This window comes from Bombus huntii, chromosome 1 (genome assembly GCF_024542735.1).
Source record: "Bombus huntii isolate Logan2020A chromosome 1, iyBomHunt1.1, whole genome shotgun sequence".
NCBI classification, from domain to species: Eukaryota; Metazoa; Arthropoda; class Insecta; order Hymenoptera; family Apidae; genus Bombus; species Bombus huntii.
Window position 1 is genome coordinate 674,162 of NC_066238.1, and position 22,727 is coordinate 696,888.

General features: G+C 38.8%; 1 protein-coding gene across 2 annotated transcripts in view; it reads right to left on the bottom strand.

The window, feature by feature from the left end:
* The window catches only part of LOC126865674 (protein couch potato), a 199,057-nt gene that overhangs the window by 21,325 nt on the left and 155,005 nt on the right, over positions 1-22,727 (bottom strand). Inside the window, exons 6-8 of one of the 2 annotated variants that reach the window (XM_050618503.1) lie at positions 20,990-21,123; positions 14,707-14,915; positions 6,894-7,098 (exon numbers count right to left, since the gene is read on the bottom strand). In XM_050618503.1, coding sequence (XP_050474460.1) covers positions 6,894-7,098; positions 14,707-14,915; positions 20,990-21,123 — 548 coding nt within the window. The remainder of the gene's footprint in view (positions 1-6,893; positions 7,099-14,706; positions 14,916-20,989; positions 21,124-22,727) is intronic. The other variant, XM_050618589.1, reaches the window with a different exon arrangement.

A 22,727-nucleotide genomic window follows, 5' to 3' on the forward strand; every position in this document is an offset into this window, starting at 1 on the left:
TAGTCAAATTCTATGATAAAAAATAGAACAAAAATCGGTTAATTCGATCGATTTTCTTATAAAAGAAGAATATCATATCGTGCTACGTTTACAGAAAAAAAATCATTTTACGTGGCTGATACGATGTTACATGGCGTTACGTCTATTCGCGTGTAATCGATTCTATTTGGAATACGTTCGGAAATTAACCACAAAATTCTGCTTCGTTTTCCCACATCACGATGTATCCACAGGTAAAATTCGTCCGCTCTACGATCACACGCGTAAAACATCTTCGTCGCAACACCTTATCAATGTCCTTCACGAATCGCCTCTTTTCTTTCAAAAAGCTACCGATCCTTTCTCCAAAGCACCGTGCACAATTCAATTACCGTGAAACAACCTTGCTCGTATCCTTACGTTTGAATCGACAATCGCAAAATCGACAAATCGAAGACAAGCCGTTAATCCTGGCTGTTAGCGGTCGTAGTCAGCTATGATCGCGGCTACGAAAACGAACAGAAATAAACGCTCGTCGAACATCCGGTTTTCGAGAGGTCGCGCGACAAGTATACCGATTCACCACGAAGCTGTTGGTCGTCGCGTTTTAACGAATCCGTCATTGTCCCGCGGAACGAAAGCAAGAGACAACCTACATTTCATCCCTTTTCGCCCTCGTGAGCCTCTTCCCACGGTTGACGAAGAAGAGACGCCTTGCCATTGAGTAATCTACGTACCTCGTTAGGCCGTGGCTGCATCCGGACTGAAAAGCTCTCTCTTTTTTCTCTTTTTTCATCTTTCTTTTTCAACGCCAGCTTTCGGCGATCCTTGGTCGTGGAGGAAGGAACGAAAGAAGATACAGGACGGTCGCGTCGCTTTTAATTCACGTCGAAATCACGGAGAAAGGACAGAGACGGACAGAGATTTACGGTCGCGTATAAAAATAAGTGGACGAGATGGTGGAAATAGCTGTCGATCGAGTTTCGTTAAATCCGGCTCGTTTACGCAAAAATGTTATTAATTTCGGTTACTTATTAAATAATTTATTTACTACGAAGATACAGAGGGCGAGTCATAAATGCATGGTCGTACTTCGATGGACGACGAATGTGCACACCGAAGTGAGTGAAAGATGTCTTACGAATATACGTATGTCCTACATACCTCGGTTTGCGAGCGATGCGTTGTGCATCGACACGCGCTACCGCCTGCCTTAAAGCCCACGCTACACGTTGAAACATGTTGCGAATGTTGCGATGCATGCATCGACGCTTAGATTTCACGAATTCTGCGTCAGTTTCTATTTATTTCCGCGTTACCGATCCTTCTCAGTCAGTGGCCCGATACCAACGTCGAAACGCGTCTTTCAAAATGTCAACTCTAACTCTCTCTTATTCTGATTGACGAGAGGTACGTGGATTATCAAAGATGAAAATTACAAAGAAATGGACGAGAAAATGGTTAATCGAGTGAAACAGATTTTCTGAATACGCGCCGTTAAAAGAACTAAAAGCCAGTGAACCGAGCGATTACGCAGAAAATATTTCTATACGGATGATTCTGCTCTTCGACGTCCGTTGGATAAAGTTCGTTTAATCGAAAAACAAAATACAACGACGAGAGACGCGGTTAGCGCGGAAGTCGATGCGCTCAGCAGCGCCAAGGTTTTAACCACCGGAAAGAGTTACGAAGATATAAAATTTATTACCGCAATTTCACTGCTATTATCGAAGAGTTCGACGATTCCCGAACCTTCTTGAACGCTCGAAATAAATTAGGAGCCTTCTCGAAGATTCCCCAGGGATTCCTTTCGAAAGGAAATTTATTTCCCACGGAATTATATTTGAGAACCTGATTCATGCATCGATACGAGTTGGTTTTGATACCGATACGCATCTACGTATATCGTAAGCTGTATCGTGGAACCTGGGGTGTCGATGCATCGCAATATGTTTCAACGTGTAGAGCTCCCTTTGCATTGAGTTTCGTACTCGCTGGAAAATGTCAGGTATTCATCGAACACTCTCAAATCCATTTTATATCGTTTCTCGTAGATCGTTTACCTGCATTGTTCGCTTACGTCGAATACACGATAGATCTTAAATAGCCCAGAAACAGAAACCTAATGGATTTGTCTTCGCTCTACCTGTTTGCAAAGGTGCTATTAAAGAACGTTCTTATCGTAAGCAGGAAACGGGGCGAACAATTCGAATATTTTTATCAATCAGCCACTACTACCGAAGAACCAAGGGTTCCTTCGGACTCACCATATATATCGTCGATATTTCCTCCACTAGATGGATCGATGTGTATTGTCACTGCATTGTGATCGTTAATATTTATCGACAAATCGCAACGACGTTGAGAACCTTGAAATATCAACGATATCGTTGATCGTCCAAGGGCATAAGACGTTTTTTTTACTTATTTTAACGTGTAAATTCAACCTTCTTGAAATGGACGGACATGTATTTACGACTCACCCTGTATAAAGCTAGCACCAGTTCGATGGAACTTTATCGATATTGCTTCGACTGCCTGTCCACTTATTTCTGTCGCCGACTGTATATAGCAAGGGAGACAGAGACAAGGAGCGAGAAAGCGGTTCTAACGCGTCGGATATTCTCCTTCAGCAGCCACGTCCGTCTTGGTCGCGCCGCTTCGAAGGCGTCTCCGTTCCGGTTTTAGGCGAGATGAATTAGCGACGACGCGTTTCGTTGCAACGTTGTTGCCCAGCCCCCAAGCAGATTCTCTATCGATCTCCCTAATTTCACCGAGGGGAAGGTCGGGCAAACTGGCCTGCTTTTTTAGACAACGGACTTGGTCTCGCTCGATCGAATCGTATATTCGCGAGGATGATGCGTTGCTTCCGCGACCTATATTTTTGGCATTGTTGGTTGGATGCCGTTCTAGTTCTAGTTCTCGTATATTACGCTGTACGTTAGCTAGTAGCTCCAATTACGGTTAAGACAATTACAGGGTAATTTTGTTCTTTGCACTTGCGTTATTTAGAATTTGCGTTATCTCTAGAAGTTTACGGTGAAACGACTTTATACGATTCAACGAAATTAAAAGGAAGGCTTTAGATTTCGTTTAACAAGTTTCTAACGATGACGTATTTGTGATATAGCATTTTGTCTGTAATTCTAGTATCTTGTGGCTCTAATTTGGGTGGTTGACTAATACGTATAAAGTTGAATTGTTCGTGTACAAATTGTCAAAATAAAATTTGTTCCTAACTAAATGTTTATTAAATTTGTTCTCCTGTTAAAAAATAAGAAATATCAAGTATCAAGTACTGTGAGTAATTGTAAGTACGATTGGCAAGAAAAATGGTTAATATTTTTGTTTCGAGTTATAAACGATTTCTGTATCGCGAATGCTGTTAAATTAGGGTCGTAGAGAGCAAAGAAAAGAGAAAAGAGATCGCGAGCAATCCGGATGCTATACGTCTTGCACGATGATACGAGAATTTATCGTAAGACCACGATGATGTACGATACTTTGCTTTAGAAGCGTGCCACGCGTAGATTCTTCACGATCACCGATTCCACTCGTATTATAGTTTCGACTTCCTCCATTCGATTACTCGAGGAATTTATCTTTACGAATACAAATCGAAATACGCAGTCTTTACATTTCTTCTATTTACTTTTTCCACGACGATTACGAGAATAAATAATGATTAAATAATTAGTACCAGCGAAGTGGAACGACGTTTAATAATCAAATATTTACGCTGGATACTTTTACAACAATGTTAAAAAATGTTTCTCCAACACGTATTTCTTTCTCATATTAGAACGAATTTAAATAATTTCCTGCTTTCTTACTATTACGAGGATATATATTCGCGTTAATTATTTATTTTCATACGTAGGTGTTTCACAATTTTTCGTAATAAAATTCCATGCCGTCGTTGTTTCTTTGTAACAGGGATGTATTGCAATATCGCGATAATCTGAAAATATTCGTACCTAAAGAAGGTTTAAAAGCATTAAAGTCGTCCTATTCTAACGAACTTTATCCATATTAAAAATGTCTCACGATCTTACGGCTATCTTAAAATTACAATAACTTTACAAGAAAATCTAAAGGTGTATTCGTATCGTACGTGTATTTTTCTTAGTTCTTGTTAATAGAATTCACCTGTCTCGTTATTCTTTTGCAATTAGTCATCGTTTCACAGTTATCCGACCTTCCCCCGAGAATCTCCAGCAACAAGACCTCTACGAAAAGCGCGGCAGGATACGGTGCAAGGGTGTCGTATATCAAAAGACCACGTTCAGGGAGGAAAATACAAAAAAAAAAAAAAAAAAAAGAGGAATATAAAACAGACAAGAGGACGGAGCAAAAATGAACGAGTAAGTACTATGCGTCTCAAGCAACACAGTGAAAGACCGAGCAGAACCGGAACGAAAATCGACAACGGGAAACGAAGGACGTGAAAATGATAGAGTTTTCTATTACAATTCTCTCATATCATTACGTGTCAAACCATTTTCTGCTTGAGAAAATCATTAAAATTGAATTTAATCTGTTTTGAATGAAATATCTTATCAGGAGACGATCTTTGTATTTTTGCTTTTTAATATAATGCTATTTTCAAGTTTGTTTAAATAGTATTGTATTTAGCATTATACGGTAACACTGCTATGATGTGATCGATATAATAGCGCTGTTATAATACTATTTTATAAACAGTGTTACTTTTTCGGCTTTCTTCCAAGTATGTATACCAAGTTAATTTTGAAACTACGTGCATAGACCCATGTAGATCATGCAAAATCATCGAAGATCATGTAGAATCGCTATAAGATATTCTCATCGAAACAGAATAAGTTTCGTTCGAAAAACTTCTTCGATCAACGAAATAGTCCGAAGGATCGAACGCCTTAAAACGTTCAAAGTATATAGTAAAAGTTATAAGTAAAAAAGTAAAATCTTCCAAATAAAAACGACAACGCAAAAAAGGAACAAAACCAAGGATACGACAAACGAATCTGCGTAGAGACGATCCAATAACCTCGAAGAGCAAACGTCGAACAGAGTCAAGAGAGACAGAGAAAAGAAGAAAAAGAAGAAACAAAGGAAAGAACAAAAAGCAGAACGTGGAAGAAAAAGTTAGAGATCGGCAAGTTGTTGTGCACGATCCATAGGCGATTAGCGGCAAATAATAATTGGCAATTGGCGATACTAGTGGACTCAGCTAGCTCGCGATGCGTCCAGCCATCGATCGCGATCGAGGGATTTACGCCCGATCGATCGTCGCGCGTTTTCTACTGCCAGGAGACACCGTGCGACGTGTCTTACCGACAAAGTTATTGATCGATCTTTAGATCGATCGAAATCGAACTGTCAGCTAATCGATTGCGAGTCTATCGCTGAGGCCACTGTACTGTAGGGAGCTGTGGTAAAATGCCCCTGAGAATTATCGGGAAAGTGGAAAAATATTTACAAATGTCGTTACGTGCTGTTATGCTATTGATGTACGGGTTGACACTGAAATGGCATCGTCCGGAAAGGGATGATTCCTCGTGAAAGGAGGTGATCGAAGAGAACAGAGTACATTTTTATTACATTTTTATCGCGTCTCGAATAGCAGGTGTCTTCGAGAAAGATAATTTACTAAAATAGGTTTTAATATGAGAAGCGCCGGGACGCTTGTAGATACCTTTGAGTGTATATTGTGTGTGTATTATATAAAACATTTTGAAATTTCATTAGAATGACACGCGATTATTGTAATTATGTTGGTAAGTTTTGAAGGGAATTTGAAAGAACACGATATTTAATACTCTTCAGTATACATCTCATAGAGACTACAAAAGTATTTAAACAGTCAATTATAAATTACGTTGATAAGCCTTATCATGTTCATCTTATGCGTTTAAGATGGTTGTATACTAATTTTTTTGCCGAATATATATGATTAGTCGTGTCTTATAACGTTAACGAAAGTTTAAAACGTCTTATACATAGCACGATATACGTATCGAAGTTCTTTATGATGAGCGTCGAAATACTTTCGTGAGTCACTCCACATAGAGAATTATTTCTGTATTTAATTAGAACGAAGGAGTACGTAAGGAGAGATAAACGCAGAAAAGAGAAAATACGAGGGAAGCTCGCTTCCATCTACGATACGACGATTGCCTTTACTCCGAAGAACCAAAGCGCTACGCGCGGGACATTTACTCTGTGCTCTTAAACTTGCCTTTGTTCAAAAAACCATCCCGTTTCCAATTCTGCCATGATTACCAGGTCACCGTAAAATGCGCGACAGGAGAGCAAATGGAGGCAACAGTGACACATCCGGTCAAGCCTGTCTCGATGGTTCCTACTTTATAAAAGGAGAGAGGGAGCAAAAGTAGCGACAAGATCCTCGTTCTTTCCAGAGGCATTTCGTCCAACTCCCAACGGTAATACTACAATGTCCGGCAACGAAAACGCAGATCTGTGCTTCGTGCAGTTTCATTGGAATCTTCGACGGTTCTTCGTTGATGGATCGAATGGTAAAACGAGATCGTAAAAAAGAAAAGTGGTGCTGCGAGGGAGCGAGGAGAACGAAACGGTATCGAGTGACAGACGAGGATCGACCGAAGGGACATCGATGGCCCATAAAGAAATTCCTGATGCCTAGCCCTCGGTCGGAAATCGTAAGGACGAAAAGGAAAATAGCGGGATAAGAACGACAGAGAAAATGCAAGAGAATATTCGCGATGATCGCAAGGGTGTCGTTGATCAACGAGATAAGGAGTCGAGGTAGGGGAAATATCTTGACAAAAATCGAGATAAGAATCGAGATAAGAATCGAGATAACGCAAAGGATGTGTCGCACAGGGTCGCTGCGTTTTCGTCGGGATGTGTACAGGATGTCTGTAGCGGCTAGCGTAGCATAAAATGAAACCTACTTCGATCCAGAGATTTGTAAAGCCCACCTCGGCCATTTTTGACTTTGCATATTCGATTCGTATTGCTCCCCGGTCGGAGGAGAGGAGAAAGGATCCTTGGAGAGTGGCCATCGCCTGGGCCGCGTAGCGAACGTCTTGGTATTCGACAAAGGCCACTGGCGACCCTCCCTTCGTGTGCATACGAAGCCGGGAGAAACCAGGAAAACTGTGCATAAATAAGAGAAGCGTACAATACGTGCTCTAGTTAGTTATGACAGACGGTACTCTGGTCAAAAAGAGAAGGGCCTCTGTGTGTGTGTGTGTGTGTGTGTGTGGTTACGCGTGTGTTCGTTCGTCCATTTCCATGTTATTGCCATGTCGAGAAACTGCGGTGACGCTGATCGAACAGCGTGGAACGAGACATCGTGACATATTTCAATGCAATTTTCTTCGAAGTCATTGAAAGGTGATCTCGTTTGCTAGAGATTGTTTCGATGGTTAGAGACGGAAGAAAGATTAGTAAGGACTAGATACAGGAAGAATCGTGGTTACCGTGCCCGGTATTGTGTTTGATCGATCAAATATTCTGCTTTGCAGGATTTGCGAAGGACTTGCTAAAACACGCCAGTTTTTAATAGATAAGTGCGATAGATCGATTTGATACGGAACGATTTAACAGGTAGATGATATTTTACAATTTGTTGTTTCATTTTCAAGATACGAACAAAATTTCGGATGTAATTCGCGTATGTTCGTTATTAGGCTACCGTTTGATGCAACACGGGGCAAACATTTAACGATAACTTTATTAAAAACGATCAAAGACAAAGCGTAAAAGGCTTTCTTCCGATCGACGAAATTCAGCTTGAACATTAGCGGAACAGGCTCATCGATTCGTCATACTACATCGTTCTTGGTAAGATTTAGATCCGTTTGGCGTGTATGAAGACCGATTACCGAGGAATTTATATCCGAGCCGGACCGATCGGCCGGTTACGACGCCATTAACGGAAGTATCGATATCGATTACGCTTGATTTACCGCGATTCCACCAGGTACCGCGTTAACCACGGTAAATTTCGATTCTTCCAATTACGACACGCGTCCATTATGGTGAGACTTGTCGATAGATACTTTCGTTGCTTTCTTTTTTCACCTCTGATGGAAAGAAACTGACGAATCGTCTCGCGATCGAAGATCGTTTTAACATTGGCACCATACATGCGATATTTTTATTAAGGATATTTGCTATTTGCAAATATTGATCGAATACGCCGCATTGGCTGTACTATTCAAATGTATTGGGTTGGCAACTAAATGATCGCGAATTTTGTCATTAGGTGGTAACGACAAAATCCTTAATTCAATCACTTAGTTGCCAATCTAATATTGGAACGGGCGTTAAGATACGCGATAAACGGCGTTAGGATTTTTGAGCAAATATTTGACATTTGCGTTAACAATTTCTTATTTGTACCGAGTAGTAAACGTGGCTTCGATTTGACACTGTAAACCTGTACGTATCAAAGTTATGTGTATGTATTGGAGAATTAAAAACCTACGAGCAATTATTTTATGGAAATTAAGCATCTCTGATTCATATTTATTCAAACGTACATTTATTAACATACCTATTTATGCGTATCTCATTCGTGCAAAAGTTTCATGAATTCAATACGCCCGTATTGAATTTATCGTACGCGTATATTTAATTACACACGTACAAATTATCGCCCTGTTCAATTTTAAATTTCAAGTAATTTATAAAATCTGAGAAAATAGAAACTTTATCTTGCTTCAAACGGACAAAGTAGAAAAAAATGAACAAATTATACGAAACTTCTATAAAACAATTAATACACACGATATTATCGAAACGATACAAATATCCAAATATTAAATAACGCATGTACGGAGCAGGAGTCAAAGTCTCATTGTCTTTTCGTGCGCGCGATGCTCGTTCGCTGTTTTGTGATGCGATCACCGTGTGCGTTTGCTGCGTATACGTGTATGTGTATGTTAGAGTGTGTCTATCAATGCCACTAAATATCTCGATACGTGGTTACGGGTACTAGCACAGGTGCGTCTTACGGCTACGAACTACGACTGGTGGCAAAAAATGAATCAGCGAATGTCAGTGATGTACGTTTTTTGGAGGCAGTGCTGTTAATCCGGTTTCAAGAAGCTCTCTTTTAGATACGTTTGCAATCGTATTTAAACGCTAAAACTACCAATGCTCGAAATAAGCGAACCGTAGTGTTTAATAAAAATATCGAATTTTGTGGAATTTGAAATAAATGTAAATTTTATAGAATTCTCTAATACAATTTGAAAGAAACGCTCTAACAGAATTTTAAAGAATTTTTTGTCGCAGAAATTTTTAGGGATTTTTGCGCGATTTTGTTCTGTACTTTTGTTACCTGTAATTGCTTTCCCGTAATTTTTCTGTAGACGAAGACTACGTTTTTTCCTTTTGATTTTCTTGGTACAAGTTTCATACACTAGTCGGTGGTAGTTTTAGCGTTAATATACATATATATGTACAGACGAAATGGGAAAGCCGGTTAAAACGTTCAACCGTGAATGCTAACCCCCTGTAATACCAATGTAACTTACAAGTTACATAACCACGTGTCTACTTCGTTTAAAATTTCACTTTACTCGCTTGCTGTGTTATACCGTGGTATTTTATTGATAATATATCATATTATGCTAGCATCAAATTATCCATAAACAAATCTTTTCCCTTTCATAAAAGAACCCCTTTAGAGGGTTGAGGACGCGTTAAAACGCGTGTATCGTACGCGGAGATAGAGATAGAGAGAGAGAGAGAGAGAGAGAGAGAGAGAGAGAGAGAGAAAGAGAGAGAGAGGAAATACGGCTGATTCGGCGCTGACCTATATCGCTCTCTTAAATTTCTAGTCGCGTAATTGTTTCCAGAGCGGAGTATGGTAGATTTGTCATTTCCAGTTCACCGCACTATGGCCCGGATGTTCTTGTAAAAATTCCACAATTTTGTCCATGATGATAACTAATGTTTGATCTTTAATTTACCATCTTGCGATTCTCTATGGACCCGCAGATACGATAAATCTGTGTTTCGTTTAAGGGAGATTAGTAAGCGCGGTATTTCTATAGAAATTTCGTATTTGTATTATTCATTCATTCGAGCTGAATCGAATCGATTTGAAGAAGATTGATCAAACTTTTGGAGGTCGCGGAACTAAAACAAATTTGTCATATAGAGTGACTGCAAAAAATGTTTGCGCATATCTCTATTTTCTAGCCAAGCGATTTTTATCAGCTTCTACGTTTTAGTTTTGTACGAATCATCGCTAAGTGATACGAAACTTTATGTTCTTGGATTTAATCGATTAGTGTGCAAATACTACGATAAATAATGGCGTGCAAATGCTTTTTGTAGTCACTGTGTATCAAGGCATCGAAAGAAAGAATCTAACGATTAAACTATATTAATTAATTAAATCATATAACGATCAATAGTGCACAAAAAATTACACATTAATGCCAAAATCCTTTAAAAATCTAAGTCAATTTATATAACAAATTGTGGATACACCTGAAACGCAGTTTCCTTCCGTTGTGTGTGACGGAGTTCCCCAACTTATAATCCTCGAGAGGTTGCCGTAACAGAAGGCTTAAATTGTAATTAGCATCCTAATGAAAGCAAGCCTTTCTTTTATAAAAAAAAAAAATTAGTAAGGAGAAATTGGTAATAATTAGTAACGAGAATTACATACCATAATTAAACATAAATACTTATATAAATAACACCTATACCAAGAAACAAATTCGAAACGAATTAAATGAAATATAAATAAAAAATAAAAAATATTTCGCGATAAAACAACCAGTAAATAAGTTGCCGCGGTCAGGAAAATGGGTCGATGTCTTTATCATCGTATTCGTTGAAAGGATAAAACGATCTCTTCACCGCGGTATTCATACGTTATCCGAGAGATGGCAAAAAGTGATAGATTTCAATGGAACACGCTTCGATTAATCCTTCGAGCACGAGTACGTTTTTATAAATCGTTCCCTCCAAATGCAAAAAGATGGCAAATTCAACGCAATTATCGATACGCGACGTCGCTCGCCAACGACAGACGTGTTTCGCGAAATTTTCGTTTTCTCGATCGATTTTCTCTATCGACGGCAGTCGTATTTAAAGGGTTAATGCCGTTAAAGCGTTCTTATCGTATTAAACGTATTTTCGTAAAAGGTCGCGAGAACTTATTCATACGGCTGACAAAGAGAGTAACACGCAATGAAAATACCGAAACCCGAAAAGGAAGAAAATAGAAGTCGATCGACGTACGAGACGTCCGGTTCGAAATTAAAATCGCTGAAGGCTGAACGGGGTCGAGTCATCCCCCTGTACCAGAAACGAGCTCGCCATTCACGGCGTAAGCGAAACTGCGGGCCAACGGTTCTTGTATCGCGATGAATGAACTGGATATGACGTCAGTCGTCCGTATCTGACGCAACGTGTTCCGTATCGATTTCCTCTTTCGCATCGGCGCCGAAATAGCCGACAAGCATAGAAATCGCGAGTCGAACCGCGTCTCTCGGCGCGCCAGTTTTTTCTCGCTTTTCTTTTTCGATGCTTTCTTCTTCCGAGGTTAAATCGACATCGATTCTCCCGTTTTCCCTCCTTCGGTCTTTCCTTCTCCCCGAAACGAGTCGTCGATCGTTAAAGAACGCGGGCGGAGACCAGCGAAATCGAGCGGTTTATCGAGGTCAAACGCGCTACGTCGAAGGAAAAGAGCGAGAAAGATAAGAAGAGCGCTGCCTCCGCGTTTTGCATAATTAACACGCAGAATCTCGTTATATCCGCGAATCTCCGGTTTGCGCGTATGAATTCGCAAATAGCTGCGCGAGTTGATTAAACGCGTTTGCATACGCTCGGACGATGTTTACGTTTCTCCGTTTGGGCAGATTTTCGTTAATCCGATTGTTTCTCGCGGAGAAACTCGGTGTTAGTTTGTTTCCCGTTAAACCGTTCGAAGTCGATGATGCGCCAGATGCAGTCCATTCGAAATATTCGTCGACGCGTACTACGGTCCTTTTACTATGATCGTACCACGAAATTTCTATAAATTTCTTTCCGTGTTCCCTAAATAGAAACGGTCGCGACTAATGAATTATCGATTATTCTAAATGACGTTGACTGTTTACTGGAGAAATATGGAAAGAATTTCCCGGATGCAAGCAGTCGCGATCTAACACGCGGTCGAACGCGTGTACTCGGTGTCGTGGGAAGGTTCCGCATGACGGGGCAGGCAAAAATAATTTGCTACGCGACCGCGAAGCGTAATGTCCGCCGGAGATAACATACTTCGAGACTATTTGCTCTCGTATCCGTACATGCATCTGTACACAGAAAACTACGAGTCGAACATCGAAATACATTTCACGATTAGCATCTATTTTTTCCGTTCGATTTCAAAGTTTCTTCTTGTAATATGCGCCGAATATTCAACGTAATAATTGAAAATTTTAGTAAACTTGAAAAAAATTAATCTTCACGCGAGCTTGAAAGCAAAGATACGAATTAAAATTGTAGGATGAGCGTGTCGTTTATGGAGCTTCTATTTTGAACAGAAAGACTTTGAAAATCAACGAAGCATGGCGTGGTTGTTTGACTGATTTGACTCGGTCTAATAAATCTCGTCGCACGCTTTCGAGATTATGCACGATAGAGAGACCACTGGATAACGCTGGATCGAAGCTGGATATATTCCTACGGGTATTAAATATTTTATTTATTTTTTTTTTAACACTCGAGATACGCGATTTTTATATTGCAAATAATTTTCGAATAATAGCTAGAATAATCATTTTTCCAAGTACGAATCGATATCTTTTTTATCGTTTCTATCGCCTCAATCTTTCTTTGATCTGTGAACTTTATTTTGTATTTTACAAACGTTATATCGTCGCGCGTGTAGTCAATGATTATATTTAATACTATATCTAGGCTTGAAATAGTAAAAATAAGATTCTTATTTACATACGTTATTAAATCTACAATTACAAATTTTTCGAATCTAAAGTCAAACCACAGCCAGTTTTAAAGACGAAATCAATGTTTTCTAATCGAAGCTTCTTATAAAATATAATCGCACTTTCTACAAACGTTTCGTACAATTTTAATTCATCTTTTTCTACAAAATGATTATCCAAATTCGAGTTATAAAATTTTCTACATCCGCAGATGGTCTGGCGCGAGAATTATTATATTCGAAGTTGTGAAATTGAATATTTAATTCTGTCTGCCCCAACCACGCGTTCTCGAAACGTAATTTACGAGGTGTAACGCGTGTCGCGATAAAAGTCTCGCGTGTCAATTAGCGCACGTGGCGTAGAGTCAATTTTAGCGGACCGCGTCTCTGATTTCGTTTTTGGAGGAGGAATTTGTTCGAGAAGTCATTATTTTAATCTACGCAACTTCCACCAGCTATTGTTGGACTTTTTCTGTTCTCGTTTTCGTTACCGGTACAAGTTTCTTCTACCTGATTAAATCCGGAAGACCAATCGTATAAACACAAATTTTACACGCGTCTGAGCTTTTCTCGTGAAATCGTTCGCGATCGAAGATCGGCGTTACCCTGTCAGGATGCTAAATTCGTAAAATTTACCGTAAAATTCGTAGATTTACCGTAGAATTGTATCAGCGTAGGAATTTTTTTACTTCTCTAACTACAAAAATTTGTATAGAATTATTATTGACCACAAATATTGGTAATAATATTTCCACGCTAAAAATGTTAAAAATTATAGTATCGTGTAAAAAGTTCTTAATATTAAATACCACGTCAGGTAGAATAATTTGCAATCTACTCCGATAAATGTTTATTATTTCACTCTATAGGAAAGATAATGTAGTTTGAAAATCAGGTATATTTGTATAGTAAGAAATTATATCTTGAGCACAGATTGTAAATTCCGGTGATTTGATATTTCCCCTTCTTTTTAGAGATTATTTTATTTGCTTAGAGTATCGATCATTTAGGCGTAATTGGTCTAGAAAAGCCGAGAAACTTGAAACTGGTAGAACTCTCGTAACAAATTTTTTCTGTAACAAGCCTAACATGGACAATTGAAATCTCATACTTTTCTAAACCTACGTAACCCACAATTTCATTTATAATCCAAACGAATTATTTATTTCCAATCGTTCGACCAATTATTTTATCTATAATCTCACTCGATGAATTTGCTTATAATTATTTATTCTAAATTTGCACACCCTACAATTTCATTTACAACCCAAATCAATTATTTACTTATTCCCAATCCTCTGACCAATTATATATTTCATTTACTATCTTAATCAATAAATATCGATCGATCAATAAATTTCAACCTAACTATCTATGAACCTACCTATGTGTACATTTCTATCTATTTATATAAATTTCAATCTTTTAACTCTCTCGATCGATAACCCTAAAGCATCGATAGTTTGGTTTTACAATACAGACACTACCGATCTCATGTCCAAACTTCTCGATATCCGTGCAACACATACCCCAATTTGGCCACAATTTGGAGTCCTTCGAGTCTGTTTGCTATTCTTATAAACAGCGACCGCGAGTCTGTCTCGCGGTTGAGTTTCACGAAACTTTTCTAAAGCCTCGAGAAAATAAGGATCGTACGCTGGAAATATACGGAGACAGAGGTACGCGTGTATGCACAGCACGCGACGCTTGACGCATAATAAAAAGAGTCGAACGGACAATTTTTGTTCTGCTCGATAGCTGTAAAGATGGAAATAAAGGGGTTGCGAACGATGGTGCGTATTTCTAACCTGCTGAAGATGTCCTTGAGCTCGTGCTCGGACACGAACTGGCCGAGGTTCGCCACGAACAAGGTGGAACAGGGCGCGTTGCTCACTGCTATGTTCGGCTGGGACGAGGGTGAACCTACCGGCGATGCCAGTGCCGGCGAAGGTAGGAAATGGGGCAGCGACGCGTGTATCGACGTCAGCGTCGTAGGATGCGGCAGAGACATGGGCGCCTGGAAAAAGAAAAACACAAATTTTTCAGCGTTATTCGCGATCTTCGACTCGATTCGACTCGATGTTGGGCATTCGTGTGTAGCTCTGGCTCGGTGAACGACTCTGTTACTTGAGAATATGAACGTTTTCGTGCACGTTATATTTACTCGCATCATTGTAATTTTATCGTTTCGTCCCCTCTATTTATTAGATTCTTATATTTATTTACTATTACTTTCTTCCTCTATATATATCTTTACGTACAGGTACCTCGATCTATATATACAGGGTGTCCCATTCAATCATCAATCACCAACGTTGCATCTACGCTACGTTTCATCGATCCCTTTTTCAATTAATTTGCATCGTCGAATTTTTGTATATTTTTCAATATCCTGCATCTGAGAGGAAATTCCAGAGAATTCGACTAATATCTTTCACATCGCTTCCATTTAGACTTAAAAATTTTATGAAATTGCAGGAAGCTAAAGTATCTATAAATTACGATGAACTAATGTTCGGTCTTTAATGGTTTAATTACTCTCCTATTTGCGATGATACTAAGTATGTTTCAGAGAGGAGTTGCGTGGTATCGAGGACGTACTGCGCTTTTATCTACTCGATGCTGCGAAAAGTGACGTTAGAATTTTGAAACGGACCTCCATTTTTTATTACGTATTCTTGTAGCTTACATTCAGACGTTTTCGAAACACTAGAAACTCGCGTTTTTCGCACTATCTGTTACCGATACATTTACTTGAAAATTTTACGTTATCAAACGTTACCCAATGTAGACCGCAGGGACTTGTCATAATTGTTCATAACGCTACCATCGATACGGCATTGCCGAAACGCGAGATTGCAGTTTTTTAACACGTCCAAAATAGTTTAGATAATTTCTTGTGTCGCTTTGTCGAATTTGAAAGTTTATATTTCACTCTCTTGTATCATCACAAATAGGAGAATAATTACGAGTTAGATTAGACACTCTGTATGTAACGATCTCCATTTTGGCGTTATTGCTAAGAAATAGACTCGGTTTTTGCAGTAGTAGCTAGGTTCCTATTTATATTTATTGAATACTAGATTCCTGCACGGTAGAATTCCATTTACCTGAAGTTTCCTGGGGGATAAGCAGTTTATACAATAGCGGTTCATTAATTTTTCACGCAACCGAGCATTTTTCCTTCGAACAACTGAAACTCGCGTTCAGATCGACGATCGCAATCGTGGACGGTTTAGTTAGTCAGGTATTAATTAAAAATTCGTTCCAATAAATGCAATTCTACTCTACTTATACTTATTTATCGTTAGATTACGAATGTTTATACATTTTTGTGAGATTTAAGGATGCAGGACAAAGTACGCGTGATGTCCAAAAGTATGCGAAAAGTTCAAAGTACGCGTTACGACGTTTGCAGTGGCTGAGACAAATTGAGAAAAGTTACATATTTAGTTGAAAGATACGAAAATTTGTTAGAGATTGGAGATCAAAGACGTTATTTGGCACGTTTGGAGATACAGACAAATTTCCTAGGAAATTGAAAGCGACCGTTTATTCCGTACAAAGGGATAAGAGAATTTCCATACAAAATGAGTTCGATTTTCCATTTTGATTTTAAAGTGGTGAAATTTACAGTGACGTTGTATCGGTCGTAGTATTATACGTTTCGCATTCTTCGTTCAGATCTCAGTTGTGTTCGAACCATATTTAGGTCGCGTCTAAATCAATTAGAAAAGGTTAATCGCAGTTAACGATCTTAAGAACGTAAGAATAACCGTATAACTTGATTTCAAAAAAATGTCAAAGTACATAGTCGATTATTCGAGTTTCGCGCTTTCATATTCCCAAAAGTAACAGAGGCGTTCACGAGCTTCGTTTTACGTTTCATGCCTTATTTAACCACGTCTACTCTTCGACCTATCTAAACGTCCACAAAAACGAACCAAGTCTATTTCTACTTTCTTTTTTCTTCAAATTACTCTCGCATTTTTCTTACAATATTTTTTTCTTTTCAAGAAGAATCCCTGACGCGGTAACACGGTGTACTTATGTATAAACAACGAGTGACATTAATATCGCCTAATACTTCGTGATTTACGTACAATTTAGATGTAATCGACGAAACAACGCAGGCCTGTACCACTGAAACTAAAGTCCATGACCGAGTTACCGAGCGTGGATTAATTAACGCAAGAACCGTGTTAAATACGAATGCAGCATAATTTGCAGCAACGTTACAAGAAGCGGCTTCGCGATTAACGATCGAATAACCGAGAAATAATCTCGGCGGTCAGCCGGATTACTTTTTATTCATAAACGCGCGAGTCCATAACCACTTTGTAATTTCAAGTCCAATTATTTTCCGAAAAGTTATCTCTCGTAAAAAATACTATCCAAAACTATCTGGTTATTTCCTTACTCGAGGCAGAGACGACGGTGCATCTTTACCCATTACATGGCAGATTAAAAATCGCAGAGATACTTGCAATGTACATAACAGCTGGAACGGTTGAACTCTTTGTTAGAATGGAATAGAATCATTGAAATAATTTGACCGTTTATTAGGATAATTCGACTAATCCAAATTCTTCAGGCGGATATTCTTGAATTTTAGTACAGGACTACAATGCGTATTGTGCAAAAAATGTTTGAGATATTTGAATTCGAGTAAGACGTGCTGCGGAAATTCTTGCTAGAGCGTACCGTGTCGCGCAATCAATTCGCAATTTCACGTCGTAACATATCGTTGTTACCATAATGCCCGTGTAATTATGTATTGCGCTACTTGTTTCGGAAATCCTGTATTGCTGCATCGTTGCTGCGTTTTCTTTTGTCGAGCGTTGCAAAATCGACTGCTCGACCTGCCACGATTTTCTTTACGCCGAAACATATCGCGAACGAAAAAGTGAAATCCCGAACAAAAAGTACTTTTATTCGTAAATGATGATAATTTTGTCCACGGTATGAAACTTATTAAAAACGAAAGTATCTTTATTCGTAAATCGCGATGAATAGCCTCCACCTCGAATCAAATTATTATGCAAATATCTTCGAGCGTGTCTTAACACTGCGGCGAACGTTATTATTGTAAAATAAATCAAAGGAAGAAGGATTTTGAATAGAAACTTATCGAAGACGAGAGTATTTGTATCGATAAACCGCGATGAATAGTTTCCGCTTCGAAAGGAATTTTTACATAAATATTTTCCAGCGTTTTTTTCCCCAACGATAACAACGAATACAAAGAAGTTCTTTCAATGGACACTCGTCGAGCAGGAAAGTATATTTTTTTTATTCCCAGATAATAACGAATAATATTTCGATTCGAAAGGAATTTTTCTTTTTAATGCAAATTTCCCCGACCAGCTTTTTTTTTTTTCAACGATGTCACGAACAGAAACGGAATTAGGAAAATCTCGAGTCACTATAGGAACTCTTCTGAAAGCAGAACGCAAAAAGTTCGCGAGTGAAATATTCTCTATTTAGCCGAGCTTTCGCCTCGTTATCACGTCAAGCGGATTCCGTGGAACATTTTTATTTCGACCGAGGAAAATAGTGGTATTTACAAGCGGTTGAAACGGCCGTTTCAGGTCGAACCCGAGATGCTTCTCTCTCGTATTATAGAATTAAATAAACGTCAATATTTATTCGTTTAATGTTACCGCCTATAAAGCTGAACGTCAACCGTTCGTCTTTATTAATTCAGTGAAAAGTTAAACAGTTTTCAAGCGCCGTCTCTTTAATACGATCCCCTTTCTTTCCTTTACGCTCTGAAGTTCTTTAATTACGTTGCCAATCTCACTGAAATCCGCTCTATCGTTTAGGTAGTAAATAATCGAACTGATAATCGTGAAACGATAGGAAATACGATGTTTCCGTTGGATGCTTTAACGGAAAAACTTTTTTCCACGTGCAATTATTTGGCAATTAGTCGATCGAAATGATAGCGGATTTGTCAATTATCAGGTTCTGTGCCGCGTGGGCGCGTCATTGACTCGACCCACGTTCGATATCAAACGTAAAACTTCCGTTGAATAACGAAATATGACGGTGGTGTAAGATACCTGACTTTCACATTTGCAACGTCGAACGAAGAGCAAAAGAAAGAGGAGGAATACCGCGAAACAGTTTTATCAAGAAAATCAATATCCAGTTATTTAGGTGGTTAATAAACAATGACATTCTAGTTTTAGTTGCCACCGACAAAATATTTAGACGCCGTAAAGTAACGATATTGGATCTAAAAATTGCCCTTATCTTTCAAACGATTAAATTATCAACTGTTTTTGAAACACGATTCCAAGTTACTAAATGTATTCTACGTACAATACAAATTCCTCGATTGGCAATCGCTTATTTATCAATCAATCGTTAACCATTGATCGGTCTTTTCGATCGGTCTTCGATCTACAACTAAGAAGAAAGAATGGAAGAAGGGTCATAAGAAACAACAAATCAAAATTATCTCTATCATTTCCACTCGAGTCGTCACGTTCGACACGTTTCCGCGACTAACGCCGTATACCGTTTGCGATTTCTGTTACATCAAAACGAATGTATCTGGAAGCATCTCGTTCGAAAAACCTTTTTTCTCTTTAATCAAACCTGCTTTCACCATTCGATTTATTTCGACACGCGGAATCGGCCTATTTTCGGTTCTGTTTAAAAAACAAAAGAAAAAAACAAGTCGAAATAAAAATTGCCACGATACACGACGGTCCACCGAACGATCGTAGCCCGCTTAAAACGTTTTCAACGACCTTTAATTTATTTTGACCAGGGGCACAGTCACTCCACTTTCAAATCCTTTTTTCCCCAGTTTTTTTTTCGCTACGGACAAACATTTCTCGATCGGACGAATTTTTCGTTCTATCAGTCAAAAGCATATATTTGTTGTTGTTGTTGTTGTTGTTGTTCTTGTTGTTGATGTTTTTGACTGATATTTTTCCACGTTGTCACGGTAGCCGACGAAGAAAAGCTGTTCGATACGGTTTGGCGATGGTGCGTGATAGGTACCCGCGTGAACCTGGTACAGAACTAGGCGATATTAAAAATCAATAGGTGCTGGCCGTTTCCCCAATTCGTACCCGGTTGTACCAGCATCGTTCTTACTTGCCGTTGAGAAATCAGCCAGACACGGTGCCTGCCTGAAAATTTCGCGATACACGGGAAACAAACAACGGGAAGCAGAAAGAAACGAGAACGAACAGAAGGAAGAAATAATTTCTTCTTATTTACGACGGGATTTAATAGTCGCGATAATTAACCCGCGGCCGTAATTAACTTCCGCGAGCTTTACTTGCAAGGAAAGTCTAGAGGTCTTAAAATCGATATCGTCACGCTCGCGATCGAGTAACAAGCGGCACGAGCGATTCTTTCGCCGTATTCGTCTTTCATTTAAGCTGAAAAAGACGCCGTGTTTCCGTCTTTGACATTTAGACGGTCCTCTTTGCAGGGTTTGTGCGATATCTACATAGAGTAATTTCGCTTTGAGTTGCTGTACGAGTTTGTGTAACTTTTGGGGTAATTTGTTCGAATACTCTGTTACGTTTTAGATGTCGTCACGTTCATTCAAACACCAACGTAGCCAATTATTCTCGGTTTTTAAGACTTTTCGTCATTCGTGTTTTCGAACGTATCGACGAACGATACGTCTAATTTGGCTAGTGGTTCGATAAAGTAAGACGAATGGATTACAGGTTGTTCGAATTCTATACGGAGAATGACACTGTGAAAGAAAATAAAGATAATCGATAGAATCGAGTTGCGAGCGTTGATCGTTAAAATCTAGTTAATTGCATTTAATCGATTCTGTGCGCGTGACTGCGGAATTTAATCTACGATACGTAAAATACGTTGTTTTGGACGACGTGCGAAGAAGACGGACCGTATTCGAACACGTTACCCCGTCGTTCGAACCAGGTCGAGCCGTGGTACGCTGGTTCTTGGCGTTCACTCTGCGTGCGTGTCTACCTGCTAGATGTATCGTATAATAATCGAGTATAACGATCATGTATCACTAACGTGCATCGGGGCGCTCGTCGGCGGCTCCAGAGCTTTGTCTGCAGATAGTCAAAGATAGGAACGTACGGGGACCTGAGGATGTAACGCCGGATGCACCAGCGTCGCGTGTTGCAGCGTGCCGGGTAATTCGCCAGCGGTCGAGTATGCCAGTGGATGGTGCCACAATTCAGGACCACCAGGGAAGAATGGGCTTCCTAGGTCTGTAATAGAATACACAGTTAGAAATCGTCTCTTAGACAACTAAACGTTCCGAATGGAACGATCGACGACAACATGCTTTCCAATAATTCAAATACATAGAACAGTATATAGAACAGAGATACTTTATCTTCGTTATTTTCTCAATGTTCGCCAGAGTTTCGTCTTTTCTCTTTCTTTCGACGAAGCGGCGTAGAAACTCGCAGGTAGATATACGTAAGTGAGAGATTTGGAGGAAAAGTAATACGGACGATGAAACTTTTGCTTTGGCAAAATATCGCGACCGACGATCGACGAGAGAACAGAAATTTCATTTGTAACAAGTTGTAATGGAAAAGTCTGGTCGTCTAAATCTTGAATTTTTTTTTCATTTTTGTAGAAATATGCAGGTTCAAATGCACGCTGTCTAATATCGAAATACATCGTGTAATCAAATTTTATAGAGAGGTATGGATTTTAAGTAGAGATGGATGGAAAAACGAGGTAGTATTACTTTTCCATCGATAACGAGACGTATTATTAATGACAGTAATTGGCTCGAATGAGCGACGTTATAATCGCGAATATAATTTATGTGTAATTTGATTTTAATTGTAAAAAAGTTGGAAATGTTATGTAAAATTATACGATTACAATATCTCGCGATTTCGATGATAATATATTTCCTCTGAATCTTTAAAATACGCTCAAATGTTACTTGATCGTGTTTTTCTTGATAGTTCACGGTTCAACGAGTAATTTATTCGGCGTGTAGTTTATTCTTGATGAAAAGGATTGCCAGTCTTTATCGATCTGTTTGTATCGTTTTGACGGAGTAGTTCAAGGTATTGTCTTGTACAGATCAAACATGTTAGAACGCGTTAGAACAAACGCGTATCGCGTTAATTTCTTCGTACTTTTCCGATCGATATTGTTCTCCTTTACGAGGAATATTTTTCACGATACCGTTTAAGTTTTAATTAAACTAATTTTAGTTTGCGATAATTTCATCACCTCGAATTTGGAATTGAATTGAATTGTACGAAGAGTTACATCGACGAATAACGAAAAATTGCATTAATTAATAATTTTATCGAATACTTCTGCTTAAAATTTCAAACCGATAAGTTTCGCATTAATTCTCGCGAAAGATGATCAAATTTAGAAAACTAGGCAATTACCTTTTTGCTCGATCGATAAGCACATTGTTCCACGACCATGTTAACCAATGCTCTCTAGTTGAATGAAAACCTTTGAATCGCAAATCAATCGAAGTACCACTATGCTATACGCAATTCGAATCATTATCGCGAAACAATTCCAATTGTAGCCAATCAAAACATTCCTATTCGCATACGTATCTAATGGACAACGTGACACAATACGATTGTGTACGTAGTGGAGCGTAATCGTTCGTCGTCCAGGTTTACGTTTTAATTAAAAAAGAAAAGAAAAAAAAAAGAAAAGAAAAGAAAAGAAAAGAAAAGAAAAGAAAAGGGGAGAAATAAGAAATCACGTTGATAATTATTCATAAATGCCATTACTGTCATTATACCATGTTTTATTTAATTTTTCTTTCCACCTACTTTCTTCTTGTCTACGTATTTGTACGACGCGTAATTAGATC